Genomic DNA, 13075 nt, shown 5'->3' with positions numbered 1-13075 from the left:
ATGAGCCGTCCGTCTTCAACCGGAGGTGGAGGGCTAGGGGCCGTGAAAACAGGCGGGGGGAAGCACGGCGGCTCGGGAAGCGCCGCCGCCGCGGTGGCGTCAGCCACCGGCGCGGGCTCCGTGGCCGGGCCGGGGTCCGGCGCCGCTTCCTCCGGCGCGTCCCTGACTTCCACCGGTCTGCCCGGGCAGTCCCCGGAGCTGACGGCGCTCTTCGAGTGCCCGCTATGCTTCGACTACGTCCTGCCGCCCATCCTGCAGTGCCAGGCAGGCCACCTGGTGTGCAATCCATGCCGCCAGAAGATGAGCTGCTGCCCGACCTGCCGAGGCCCGCTGACCCCGAGCATCCGGAACCTGGCCATGGAGAAGGTGGCCTCCACGCTGCCGTTCCCCTGCAAGGTAAAGCGCACCGGGACGCGCCTGTTGGCCGGTTAAAACGCGAGCTAACTGGCCCATCCAGCCTGTTTTTTGTTGTTGTTGTTGTTGTTTTTTAGACAACTTTCGAATTTCGAAAGTGGCTAACGGGAGCACGCGAGTGAGTGCGCGTGTTTCGTGACGTCACTGGGGCGCCGCAAGGTTTTGGCTGGGTGAAGCGAGGCTTCGTTGGCTTGTTTTAGGAGTCTGGCTTCCTTATCGATGGGTTGCGCTGCCCACAGGAATCGACGTGGTGACGTCACAGTTTGGTCATGTGATGAAAACACCTGGTTACTCATAAAAATGTATCCCAAAAGTGTTTTTAAAAAGCAGCTGGAGCATCCAGAACACGGAGGAAATGGCTAAACGTTTATCCGGATCAAAAGGCTCTAATAATACAATTCAGGCTGTAAATGATGACGTCAGCATCCAGCAGGCAGACAGCTGATGCGAGCAGTGATGCTGCTCTCTGTCTCTCTTTAATCTGCTTGTTTTTTTTCCTGTGATGCATTCAGGGACTCGGGATTCAGGTCTGAGTTCAGCAGTTTCTCAGACCAATTTCTTTTCTCACGGCTCTTTTCTCTATTGATGACTCAATGATACACTCCTAAATGAATGATTTGTTAAAATCAATAGGTGTGTGTGTGTGTAGATATTATATGTGTTTCTAAATACTCATGCATTTAATTATGTAGAAAGAAAATGTGTTCAAGGCTGGAAATGGTGGTTTATTTTCCTTTTTGTCCCTGGAAGGAGACGCTCAGACGTAATTTATCCGTCAGGCGGCTGAATGTTTGTCTCTGCCGACGGAGAAACCAGAACCCCTTTCCTGTTCTGCTACTCTGCTCCCGCCAGGCGTTGTTGATGGAGACGAGCTCCTCTTCCTCATTTACATTTCAAGCCTTGATCTCATCTGCGTTCGCACGGCGACCTGCAGCTGTGTGTCGGAAACTGTTTGTGTGGCGACGGCGTGTTCCGCCGGGATGCAGATGTTGCGTGTCTGTAAACAACCGAGCGCTGACTGCCACCAAATACGGGAGAGAAAAAGTCTTTCACATAAAATGCCTCACATCTGTCTGTAAGGTCAGAGCAGGACGCACGCACACGCGCACACACACACCGAGCCATTTATGTGTGATGTAAACAGCAGTGTGTTTTTCTACGCTGCTGGGAGGAGGATCACACTCTGCCGAGCGATACTCCCTTCTATTCTCTCTCTCTCGCCCAGATTTCCTTCTCCCCGCCCCCTCTGTGTGTGTGTGTGTGTGTGTGTGTGTGTGTGTGTGTGTGTGCGTGTTAGTGTGCTGCGCGGTCAGTTTGAGGCTGGATGTTGTTCTTGTTACTCGCTCAGAGAAGGGTCGAGAGACGCTTCCCGTAAGCAAAGAGAGGGAGTGTGTTTCACCTTGAGGAGTGTTTGTGTCGCTGGTCTTCACTGCCGGTGAGTCGGATGGACACACACACACACACACTCAGCAGTGTGTGTGTGTGTGTGTGTGATGGTGTTTTGGTTTTTTTTTACCATAGAAGAAGAAACCTTTTCTTTTTTTTTGCTGCTGCAGCAGGAGAGAGAGAGGGTGAGCGAGCGAGCTGCAGTTCTGCTTCATCCCTTCAGGTGTCCTGCAGAAGCTGGTATGTCTCTGTTTGGATTATTGATAATCGGTTACGAGGATTGTTGATCAGATTTTTAGGATAATTAATGGTTTATCTCAAAGTGGGCCGCCGATCCTTTTCTTGATTTGCGTCTTTCGTGTGTTGATTGGATCCAGATTATTTCTGCTCATTCGTATCGTGTCAGGAATAGTCAAGTGGTCGATCGTTGGTGCAAATCCTGTTATTAGTGTTATTATTAGAGGAGCAGCTTCGCGGGTCTGAAATGCGATCGTGCGATTAGCATTGAACACGCATCGCTCCTGATCATTTCATTGATCGGTGACTGAAGCCAGAATTTGTTTACTTCGTTTACTTTTATGTGATTCTGTTCGCTGCGTTGCTGCAAACGATGCGGTTCCTGAACTCGCCAGAAGTTCACTTTTAAATGACGATGATGATCAGATTTGACGAGTTCATTTAGGATTTATTTTTTATAGAGGCGAGTCGTCTGACTCAGAAACTGGAGCTGCTCTGGCCTTCATCTCAATCTCTCTTGCTATGTGATCCCGTCTGCCGTCTGTCTGAACAGCTGCTAACCAGCCGTCTGTCTGCCTGCTCAAAGTACGGAGGCCCGAGAGGGACAAATGTCATCGATGTCAGCCTCTGACCCGAGAGAATGGAGCAATGAATGCTTTAGTGGATGGATTTTAATATTATAACGGGACAATTGCAGAAACGACGAGAAAGTGGCAGGTTTGTGCTTTTCTAAACGACTTTACGCATGAATTTTGTATCATCATAGGTAAATAATAAATATCTTGTAGGTAAATAATAAATATCTGCGTTTGGCTCCTGTAATTAACATTTTAATCATCATCCAAACACCAAAGGTGGCCTTTTATTTCCATGCTTGTGATTGAATCACTCAACTGGTCCAGATCGCTTCATGATGTAGCTCTGAAATCTATCTGGAGGTGTTGCCGTAGCGACAGATCCTTGTACCTAAAGTTAGTTTGTTGGCTCATGGATGAGATTAAATCCATAAATAAGTCCAGTAGCGATGGTAGAACTTTCTACTGTGCTTTATTATAGGAGGACATTTATAAACCCAGACTGAGCAGATGGGAGGAAACCTTAGCTGACAGCAGTTGACTGTAAAGTAATGTGAAACGTGTGTGTGTGTGTGTGTGTGTGTGTGTGTGTGCGCGCGTGTCAGCGGTGTGGATCTGTGTTTGATGTTGTGTCCGGCCTCATGCCTGCCCCTCCTCAGGGAGCTGGCTCAGTGGCGCTGCTTGCTGGGCTGGCATCGCCGCCAAGGAGTCGGTTCGGCTAGTGCCCCGGGACCGGCCGCTAGCGCTGGGCAACAGCAGCAGGGGTCGGAGGTCAAGGGCAAAACCGGCCGACCTGTCGGGAAGACCAAGCCGCTGCCGGGCAGCCAGGTGAGTCCTGGACCTGAGCTCGTCCTGCTGGCCAGCTGCCGGCGTCCTCTGAGGGAGTCCGTCTTTGACTCGGGGTGTTTGCTGTTTCAAGTCGCTGTGATGTCACGGTGATGTCACGGTGATGTCACGGTGATGTCACGGCGACGTCACGGCGATGTCACGGCGACGTCACGGCGATGTCACGGCGACGTCTGGAGGTAGAGATGTGAACGTCGTGTTGATGCGGCGGTTTGGTCCTTTGTCCTCCGCTGACACGGCGGTTATGTGATCGCCGGCGTTTGTTTGTTTTTACGGATTCAAGAATCAGTTAAAAACACATAAACTCTGATTCACTTTTACTCTTCACGGTTGGTGTATAAAGATGGCAAGAACAATCCAGAACCTTTTGGTGCTGATCCAGATCACCGTGTGGACGGTGCAGATCCGGTCAGGAGGGGAATGAGCTGCTTGGGGGAGGATTGTGCTCTGAGTGCTTTTCTAGTTTTAGTTGCTTTATCTGAAATGCCCGATTCGTCGTTTTCTTTCTTGCGCGTTAGCGTCTCCTTCCAGCTCTCATTACTTATCTTTGATTTGATTGGTTGATTTTACACCCTCCGTCATCCTTCTCTGATTTCGTTACTGATCCGATCCAAACTGATTTCCTACCAGTTAAAGCCTAGAGACGGCGGCGTGGTGGAGGCGTGTCTCGCCTCTGACCCGTTTACCAGCCCGTCTCGCCACACGCTCCGTCTCTCAGATCTCTTATCCTGATTGTTATTGATCGGGGCGATGCGCTCAGTCGGGTTCAGGCACTCTATTCTTTATTCTATCAGTTCCTCTACACGAGCACACAGGTTTGTATCCATGGAAACCGCTTTGTAACACGGAGTAAGCCAGTGAGCGTGAGCATGTCCTGCTCTTCTGATTGGATACAGGTGAACAGATGTGTAAACGCGAAGCAGACTGTTGACTCTTCCTCCTCGCTAGCTCGGTTTTGGCGTCGTAACCTGATACGGGGCTCGGCTTCTCTTCTCTCGAGCTGATGAATATTTAATGAGACCAGCGCTGACCCGCCTGCTGTTTACATCACGTGATTTACCAATCATTCTGATCGATGCGGCAGTTCTCTGTCCCTCGACTTGTTAGGCTGCCCTGTCGCTGCGGTTCCTGTCCGTTCGGAGAAGGATGAGGCAGACCGCGTGTTCCTCTCGCATCTTGTTATCCGGCTGAAGCCCGTCGTTTCCAGAGGGGCGGAGGACGCCACGGAAACGGGCTGGAATTACATATTCATGAGCAGATGAAGGCATCCATCGCCGAGTTCAAACCAGTTGGTCCTCTGGTACATTCGGGTGTCGACCCCCAAATGCTTTCAACAATCTTCAAACGCGGATCCTCATTTTATTCGGGCTAATATTGCGTCTCATTTCACTGCCCGTCGCTTCACATGACGAGATGGACAGAAGAACGTAGCGCAACATGAACACAACTTTAAACGGTGTCTTTTATTTATTGTTTATTTATTCAGTTATTATCAGAGATTCTTCCAGCAGAAAGTAAAAATGTATTTGTTGATTTTAAATGGTTAGAAAACATAGAATATAATCCTGTGTCTTTGCAGAGTAGAATATTGTCGGCACATAAGACTTTTATTTATGTTTTATTATCAAATGCATCCTTTTATTCATCTTCTGGAATATCTTCTCTCCCCTCGTGGTTATGGATGCTCTCTCTCTCTCCGTCTGTCTCTCTCATTCCCTCTCTCTGTCCCTCTGCTCCTTTGCTGCCCCACAACTTGTAATAAAGTTATTAAATGTTTATTACACCAATATCTACCGTACTCAAGCACATTTGTTGGAGTTGTGGTCTCAATAATTGTCCTCGTTTGCCCTTCATGTTGACCTTTTTTCATTCATTTAAATTCCAAGTTCTTGTCTTTTAATCCAGAGTTCTTGATGTTTGTTTTGAAGCGGAATTGAAGGCTTCATTGCCTGGTTTTCTAGCTTATGTATTATATTATGCAGAGAGGACTTGGTGCATGAGTCACCCATAGATGAACCCGTGTTTTAAGCATGACTCCTGGTGTTGTCTCTTACAAGAAGCGTTATTTTCTTGGAGGTCGTCGACTCCTCTTCTGTTGGTCTTTTACAAAGAAGCCCTTCAAAGACGTTTGTTCTTTACTCAACTTCGCGAGTTTACGGCTTTATTTTTTTTGACTGACGTATCACGTGATCAAGAAGATTCACAGCTGGCTGTTGCACCAGTTAGAATCTAATAATCAATACAGAGGAAATTATGTAAAATAATGCATTTCCGTGTGGCCCGGTGGTAGACTGCATAGTGTGCATACTTGTTTGTGTACTATATATACATTTGAGCTGATCTGAGTCCTTACGAAGGTCAAAGCTACCAAATACCGTGTATACTGTACAGAAGAGCTTCAGGCGTCAGGGAGGCGCTGGAAGAACTGTTTGCTCTGCCCTGTTGACCCGCCCTGGACCTGCGGACTGTGTTTAACACTCGGCCCGTGTCCGTGTCCTCCCTCCAGTACACGCTGGCTGGATGTCTGCTGACTCTTCACCACACAGAGAAGCCTGACCACGAGGAGGTGTGCGAGTTCAGGCCTTACACCTGCCCGTGTCCCGGAGCCACCTGCAAGTGGCACGGCTCGCTGGAGGCCGTCATGCCTCACCTGATGCACGCCCACAAGTCCATCACCACGCTGCAGGTCGGCAACGCCGCTTTCAGATTACAATGCTGGGCTATAGCGAACGCCAGGGTGTTTGCGTCGTCACTGTTAATAGCTCGTCTGCTCCACAAGCGTTGTGGAAGCGGTTCGACTGATGAAAGCTACATCTGTCTCGTCGTTTCTCTTTTCCCCCAGGGGGAGGACATCGTCTTCCTCGCGACGGACATCAACCTGCCGGGGGCGGTGGACTGGGTGATGATGCAGTCCTGCTTCAGCCACCACTTCATGCTGGTTCTGGAGAAGCAGGAGAAGTACGAAGGCCACCAGCAGTTCTTCGCCGTCGTGCTGCTCATCGGGACCCGCAAGCAGGCCGAGAACTTTGCCTACCGGTTGGAGCTCAATGGCAACCGACGGCGGCTCACCTGGGAGGCCACGCCGCGCTCCATTCACGACGGGGTGGCGGCCGCCATCATGAACAGTGACTGCCTTGTGTTCGACACCTCCATCGCCCACCTGTTTGCGGACAATGGCAACCTGGGGATCAATGTCACCATCTCCATGTGCTGACCGTGGGGGAGTCGGCCGCCTGTTCTTTCTGTGGTTACACTGTAAATGTTCCGAGGCTACGTCGGTACAGCTGGAGGTTCATTCCACTTTGTGTTCGCCCTAATTATTCACAATATCCTAATCTCTGCCAGAAGTTCCGGTGCTTTCTGTCAGGGGTCTAGTTTGTGGCCTTCACTATGAGAATCCATCGAGGTTTTCATTAGCGAGATTAAGTTGCCTTGTTTCAGGCGTAAGAGAAAAGATGTAGAAACTCCAAACCCGGTTTTAGTCGAGCTCGTAGTTTTCACCCAACTTTCTTCGTTAATCATATTTTCCACCAGTAGCTGGACCTGGTTTCTGGTACATCTGCCGGATTCAACCGAACGGTTTGGAGAATACAGATTTCTCAGGAAATAAAACGAAACGCTGTGATTTAACTCTCGAGGCCTTTGAGTGTCACTTGATAAAGGCTACAGGAAGTAAAACGGAATAATGTGAACACACCTGATCAATAATTCCATGTTTTACTGAACGGAGCATTAGGATGTGTGTGCGTGTGGCCGAGTGGAGGGTTGCAGGTTCCAATCCCTGCAGCAGCGTCTAAGCCTGGAAAGCGACTGACGGCATGTTGATGTAGGCTTCTCTCCCGTTTTGGAGGTCGGTCTTTGACCTCTACGGGGACCGGCAGCACCGTGGAATCCAGTAAAGCCTCAGACCTTAAATTGAAGATAAAAGCAGTAAAATGTAGGAATAATCCTCAGATCCTTCGTCCTGCAGTCTGCTTAGCCGCCAGCGCCTTAATTTTCTACCGGCAACCTCCTCCTCTTCTTGATGAAACTTTCTGAGGGAGTCGTGGTGCTGATGTTCTTTATTTGCTTTTAGTTTTCACTGGAAAAACCTCCCAGGGAAATACAAATTCATGTTTTTTGCAGAACTGATATTAAAAAAATAAAAAATATTTTAAAAACTTAACGCCAGAGTGACGTGATGGAATGTCATCTTCGTGTGGCATTATGGGTAAAACATTCCTTGTCTTTGAGCATTTGTAGCATACGACGAAGTTCACCAGATACCTCTACAACACAAACACCGGAGCCACGTTGAAGAATTTTGTCAAAAATAAATACTTGACAGTCTTTTCTTAACCATTATAGAAACTACTGTTAGCAGCTAAAGCTATGCTAACATAAACTGGCATTAATTACTTTAAAATATGAGCAAGCTGTTTCTGAACTGCTAGTAAGCTAACCAAGCCAGCCTGAAAATGACAACACTGCATATGTTGCACAAACTCAACAGCTAGTTAACAAGCTAAAGACAGGAAATTATAAATTATAAATCCAACAGTTGCAATTAAACTTCCACACAACCACAATATATGCTTCTTTTACGATGACGTTTAATTGTGTTGAACAGGAAACGGCTGCAGAATTCACGAGTGATCATTAGATTCTATCCAGATTATCAGTCTCTGTTCCGCTTTGGGACACATTTTAATCACTTCCATGATAACTTGGGAAGAAACATTTCTTTAATCGTTAGCAAAGAAGTTTAGATGGAGCCTGTCCATTGATCCAGGTTTAATGGAGTCTATTCTGATCTAAAAGCCGTTTGAAATGCTTCGCCAGTTTTAGTGTGCTTCTTTAGCGCTCCTGTTTTTTTTCCGTAAATCGGCCATTCTGAATTGTGATCGGTGGAGTTTCGTGGCGGCACATCGTTATTTTAATCACTGAATAATAGACACGGAGGAAAAGCTGCTCTGATTCTCACTTCCACTTAACTCGGTGACTTTTTTAACTGTTTGAAAATATTGTAAATGAAGTTAACAATATATTTTTTTTAAACTAAAGATTGTAGCATTTATTCTGTTTCAACATGTAACTGTGTTGCCGTTTGTTCAGCTGTACGGAAATTTTGAAAGGAATTTTCTAATGTTTCCATTATCTGATGTTAAAACGTCAGATAATGGACCGGAGGAAACTTTCCTCCCCGAGTAATCAATAAAGAAGTTTGAAAAAAAATGTCTTTGCTTCTTTGATTTTAAAACCTCTGCGCATAAAGAAACAAACATCAACAGTCCAATATTCCTGTTTGTTAATTGGATGTTTTACTTGCAAATTACTTTTTCAGCTAATGCTATGGAGCTAGAAATGCTAGCATCCTGACACAACTATATCTTATCGAACAGTACGTTCACACGACCACAAAGCACATTTTTCATGCATGTTTTCAGATTAAGTTCGTGCAAAGCCGTGAGTAGATGCTAGATTGTCCTGGCCAAAGCGTCCAACTGAAATGACGTGAAGACTTGTTTGTTATTTTTGTCTTTGAGGTGAACATTTTCAGCTTTGTAACAATGCTGATCGCAATTAATTTCAATCACTTGATTGAAACACAGCTGAAAACATCTGTTTTTGGATTACAAGACTTATTCATTCAATACAAACATTTCTCATTTCTGGATCGTAAAGGACCACGAGCAAAATGGAAATACAACATCCAAGTTCAAGAGAACCTCCAATTAGCAGAATAAATCCTGTCACGGATAAACATTTAAACAACATTAATATTTCACTAATGGGAAGCATCAAATTAACACAATCTGAGTTCTGGACTAACCCAACCCTTTACTCAGCGCCGTCTGCTGTCCACTCAGAATAAAATCCGTCTGTATGTAATAACCACTGCAGCCTTTCGAGGGCGCCATTACGAGTAACTCATCATTAATCTGGAGAATTAGGTCAAATCAGTTTTTCCATGATGATCTAGCGGCTGAGATTTCAGCAGGTGGTCTCAGCGCTTAGAGTAACGCTCTCGGTCGGCCGCCTCTCTTCTTCTATCGTCCCTTTCCCAGTCATCTTCTCTTTTCTCTCCATCTCTATCTCTCCTTCTATCACTGTCTCTCTCCCTATCTGCCTCTCTTCTTCTGTCGTTATCGCTGTCCATCTCTCTTCTTCTATCATTGTCTCTGTCCATCACTCTTCTTCTATCATCTATGTCCACCTCTCTTCTATCGCTGTCTCTCTCCGTCTCTCTCCTCCTGCCTCCCTCTCTTTCACCATCTCTGTCACTCCTCCGCTCTCGATGGCCCCTCCTGTCTTCCTCCTTCTCCCTGTCTACTTCTCTACTCCTCCCCTCCTCCCCTCGGAGTCTCTCGTTCTCCCTTTCTCTTCCTCCATTCTGTTGTCCCGCTGGTGGTGCCCCCCTGTGGTGGTACTTGTCATAGGCTACGTCCTCCTCCTCCTCTTTGACTTTGACGACAGGAGGAGGAGATGAGGAGGAAGATGAGTGCGGTGCTCGGCTCCTCTCCTTCTTCTTCTTTGCCTTCTTTTCTTTCTTCTTTTTCTTCTTCTCTTTCTTGTCTGAAGCAGAGAGAATTTAAGATGATTGCAATGTTACTTTGTGAAATAAACTGTTTGGACCCGACATGCTCTCTGCCCTACGTTTCAAAAAAAGCACGACTGACTTTAGAGTTGGATGAAATCAATGTTACCGGTGTTGAAACTTGGAACCTTGCTTATCGAACAACTCGGTAGTCAAACAAAAAATAAACAAACTGAACATAGAGTTCAAACCCACGAGTGGAGCCGAGGCGAACCGAAGAAACGCAAACGAAGGCGGAGTCTACCCGAGCAGGTTCCGTTTGAGCCGACCTGCCAGAGGAGAAAGACTGTGCTAATTTTTTTGCTTTGTGTGCAAGCCTTACGGGTAGCACAGGTACTGCGGTTAGCAGGAGCTAACGTAGCATTGCCAGTTTCTCCCGTGTGCCGGTCTCAAGCCCGGATTAACGCAGAGGATTGCATCAGGAATGGCATCCGGCGTAAAAGTTTGCCACGATAAATTATGCAGATCAACGTAAATAAGAAAGACATACCGAATCGGTCGAGTCCCGGGTTAACAACAACCGCCAGAAGTGGCTTTATTTAGCTTTACAAAGCTTTTTTATTGTGGAATACCCGATGCGGCCCGACCTCACCCAGACTCTGCTTCCTGACCCCCCCCCCCCCCCAAGTAATTTGAGTGTGAGACCCCTTTAAAGTCTGCCAGAAGGTAAGGATCCAATTCATGACAACAGAAGCTGGCCGCACCTCTTTTGGGCTTCTTCACGGGAATGGCGTACTGCTCGTCTTCCTCGGAGGAGGGTGCAACCTCAGCGGCTTTGGGAGCGCAGCCCTCCTCCCTCAGGTGTTTGGTGACATCGTCGATATCCTCCGTGTCTTTGGGAGGACGATAGTTTTTGACGTGATCCACGCGAAGGGTCCGACCTTTGATCTGGTAGCGGGCAAAACACACAAACAATAACTCTATGATGATGATGAATGATGAATATATTTATGAGATAGAATGTTAGAGTACAAGTACAGTCACACAGTAGCATGTATTACAGTACAAGTACAGTCAAACGTCCTGTCTAAGAGGAGCATTTCAAAAAAGCCCTTGCGGTCTTGTTTCCGTTGAAAGTCCTTCGTACATAAATCATCCACAATTAACAATACAAATAAAAATAAAACCAATATTCAGTTACTCAATTGATGCAACGTAACATTAGAAAAATAAAATAATTTTACACCACCGATGCAAACTAACAATAAATTTAAACTAAATTACACCACTGATGAAACCATACCGCCCGATCAGCAGAAAAACAACTGGATGGATGACAGAATGCATCTCGCTCGGGCTGGGCAGATGCAGAAAACGTTTTTACTTGCGTAATTTGCTTCTCACCTTGATGCCGTTGAAGTTGTCCACAGCGAGGATGGTGCTCCTCTGGTCCTCGTAGCAGATGAAGCAGAAACCTTTGGACTTCCCCGTCTTCTTGTCCCGCACCAGGTTGATGTTAACAATCTCTCCATACCTGAGAGCATTGTTTGGAGAAAAGGAAAGTCACTTTGACAGTTCTCGGACCGCTTCCATCACTGCCGAGCGGTTTCGCGGTGACTGAAAGGAACTTACTGAGAGAAGACACAGATGATGTCGCCTTCACTCAGATCAAACGGAAATCCTCCTGCAGGAAAACACACAAGCAGAGCGCTCAGGGCTCGTCTCGCTGTCCATCGTGATATTAGTCACGAAGAACGCAGCGTCTCACCGACAAATATCCAGGCGCTGTCTTTGTACTCCGTGTGCCAGGAGGCCGACTCCTTCATCCCAAGTTTGGCCTCACGCTCATTGAGTTCATTGATCAGCTTTACCTTTGTGAGTGGACTGGAAATAGAGAAAACGGTTTGAAGACGGATCAGCCATTTATCAACACCGGGAACAATATGGAAGAGTCCCCTCAGTCTTGTTGAGATCCAACATTTTGATTCAACATTCTGCAATTTTAGAGCAGCTGCCTGATAGTTCGAGAAATTATTGAGGCGAGTTTGAACACAACATTGTTTTGCATACATGAAAACGTAGATTTTCATTTTGGGAAGTGACCTAGAAATGAACCCTAAACCTCTGACAACATAATTAATGTGTGAAAGGATTGTACTCGAAATTCAATCTGAATACATAAACTATGAGACGCTATTGTCATCATGGCGAGACCTTAACGCTCGTGTCCTCTCAGATTAAGTCCAATTTTATGATTCCCATTTAACCGGAAGTGGAGCCGAGAACCACACAGCTACATTTCGCTAACTGTGCAGTCGATGGAGCTTCAAATGTTGTTCCGCAATATTTCGGCTGATTATTGACCGATGTTTATGGAATTTGACACAGTCGTGTAGGGTGGGGGGGGGGGGGGGGGTGTCCATCTCACCACCGAATTTCTTCCGGATCGGACCCAGGATGGAGTAAGTAAAAAAAGTATACATTTTAACATTGAAAACCGCATCTACGGATTCAAAAATCAGGTACAAATACACATAAACTCCGATTCACTTTGACTTTTCATGGTTGGTGTATAAAGATACCAAGAACAATTAAGAACCTTTTGGTGCTGATCCAGATCACCGTGTGGACGGTGTAGATCCAGTTAGGAGGGGAATGAGCTGCTTGGTGGAGGTTTACACGCTCCGAGTGATTTTCTAGCTGGAATCTAGTTTGATTTGTCATTTAATGGTGGTTAAATTGTGAGCAAACAGATTGTATCGTGGGTGGAGGCGAAGTTCAGCTAACAGCGCTAGCTGTAAACACAATTAGCATAAATTGTACGTGTTATGCCCAACCAGTAAAGTGAGACAGACGACCGTAGATAATTATTTTTGATGTAAAATGTTTACTTACTTCATGGTAGCGAAATGCACCACAAGCTCTCGCTCCGGCGGAAATAATCGTCCTTCAAAACATGAGCAGCTTCCGTCTCTACTGCCATCTACTGATCGGATGACTTCACTACACGATTTGTTTACGTGACCAAAAATGATGATTGTTCTATTCCCTTCAGATTCTATATATATATATATATATATATATATATATAAATCATAAA

General features: G+C 46.4%; 2 protein-coding genes and 1 long non-coding RNA gene across 3 annotated transcripts; 2 read left to right on the top strand and 1 right to left on the bottom strand.

Annotated features, from left to right (window-relative positions):
* siah2l (seven in absentia homolog 2 (Drosophila)-like) lies at positions 1 to 6672 on the top strand. The gene is made up of 3 exons (XM_068744093.1): positions 1 to 396; positions 5965 to 6144; positions 6301 to 6672. Exons 1-3 carry the CDS (start codon positions 1 to 3, stop codon positions 6670 to 6672), a joined length of 948 nt encoding a protein of 315 aa, XP_068600194.1.
* LOC137900048 (uncharacterized) lies at positions 1907 to 3404 on the top strand. The gene is made up of 3 exons (XR_011105669.1): positions 1907 to 2040; positions 2591 to 2754; positions 3218 to 3404. It is a non-coding gene; the product is annotated as an uncharacterized lncRNA (long non-coding RNA).
* Positions 6673 to 9444: 2772 nt separating the features above from the next.
* On the bottom strand, positions 9445 to 12896 carry rbmx2 (RNA binding motif protein X-linked 2). Its single transcript, XM_068744092.1, has 6 exons — positions 12871 to 12896; positions 11744 to 11859; positions 11608 to 11659; positions 11380 to 11509; positions 10740 to 10923; positions 9445 to 10013 (listed from the first exon to the last, which is right to left on the bottom strand). The coding sequence occupies exons 1-6, from the start codon at positions 12873 to 12875 to the stop codon at positions 9445 to 9447; spliced, it is 1056 nt and encodes a 351-aa protein (XP_068600193.1). The 5' UTR covers positions 12876 to 12896.
* Between the last annotated feature and the right edge of the window lie 179 nt (positions 12897 to 13075).

The sequence above is a fragment of the Brachionichthys hirsutus genome, chromosome 10 (genome assembly GCF_040956055.1).
Source record: "Brachionichthys hirsutus isolate HB-005 chromosome 10, CSIRO-AGI_Bhir_v1, whole genome shotgun sequence".
Taxonomy (NCBI): domain Eukaryota; kingdom Metazoa; phylum Chordata; class Actinopteri; order Lophiiformes; family Brachionichthyidae; genus Brachionichthys; species Brachionichthys hirsutus.
Note: the sequence above shows the minus strand (reverse complement) of the source record. Positions and strands in the feature narration are given on the sequence as shown.

What these genes read in the sequence shown, in the direction of transcription:
- siah2l (XM_068744093.1), top strand. Translation starts at nt 1, where the DNA reads ATGAGCCGTCCGTCTTCAACCGGAGGTGGAGGGCTAGGGGCCGTGAAA. An exon ending in CGCTGCCGTTCCCCTGCAAG is followed by an intron (nt 397 to 5,964) that starts GTAAAGCGCACC and finishes TCCTCCCTCCAG; the next exon opens with TACACGCTGGCTGGATGTCT. An exon ending in AGTCCATCACCACGCTGCAG is followed by an intron (nt 6,145 to 6,300) that starts GTCGGCAACGCC and finishes CTTTTCCCCCAG; the next exon opens with GGGGAGGACATCGTCTTCCT.
- rbmx2 (XM_068744092.1), bottom strand. An exon ending in ATCATCTGTGTCTTCTCTCA is followed by an intron (nt 11,510 to 11,607) that starts GTAAGTTCCTTT and finishes CAATGCTCTCAG; the next exon opens with GTATGGAGAGATTGTTAACA. An exon ending in ACAACTTCAACGGCATCAAG is followed by an intron (nt 10,924 to 11,379) that starts GTGAGAAGCAAA and finishes GCCCGCTACCAG; the next exon opens with ATCAAAGGTCGGACCCTTCG.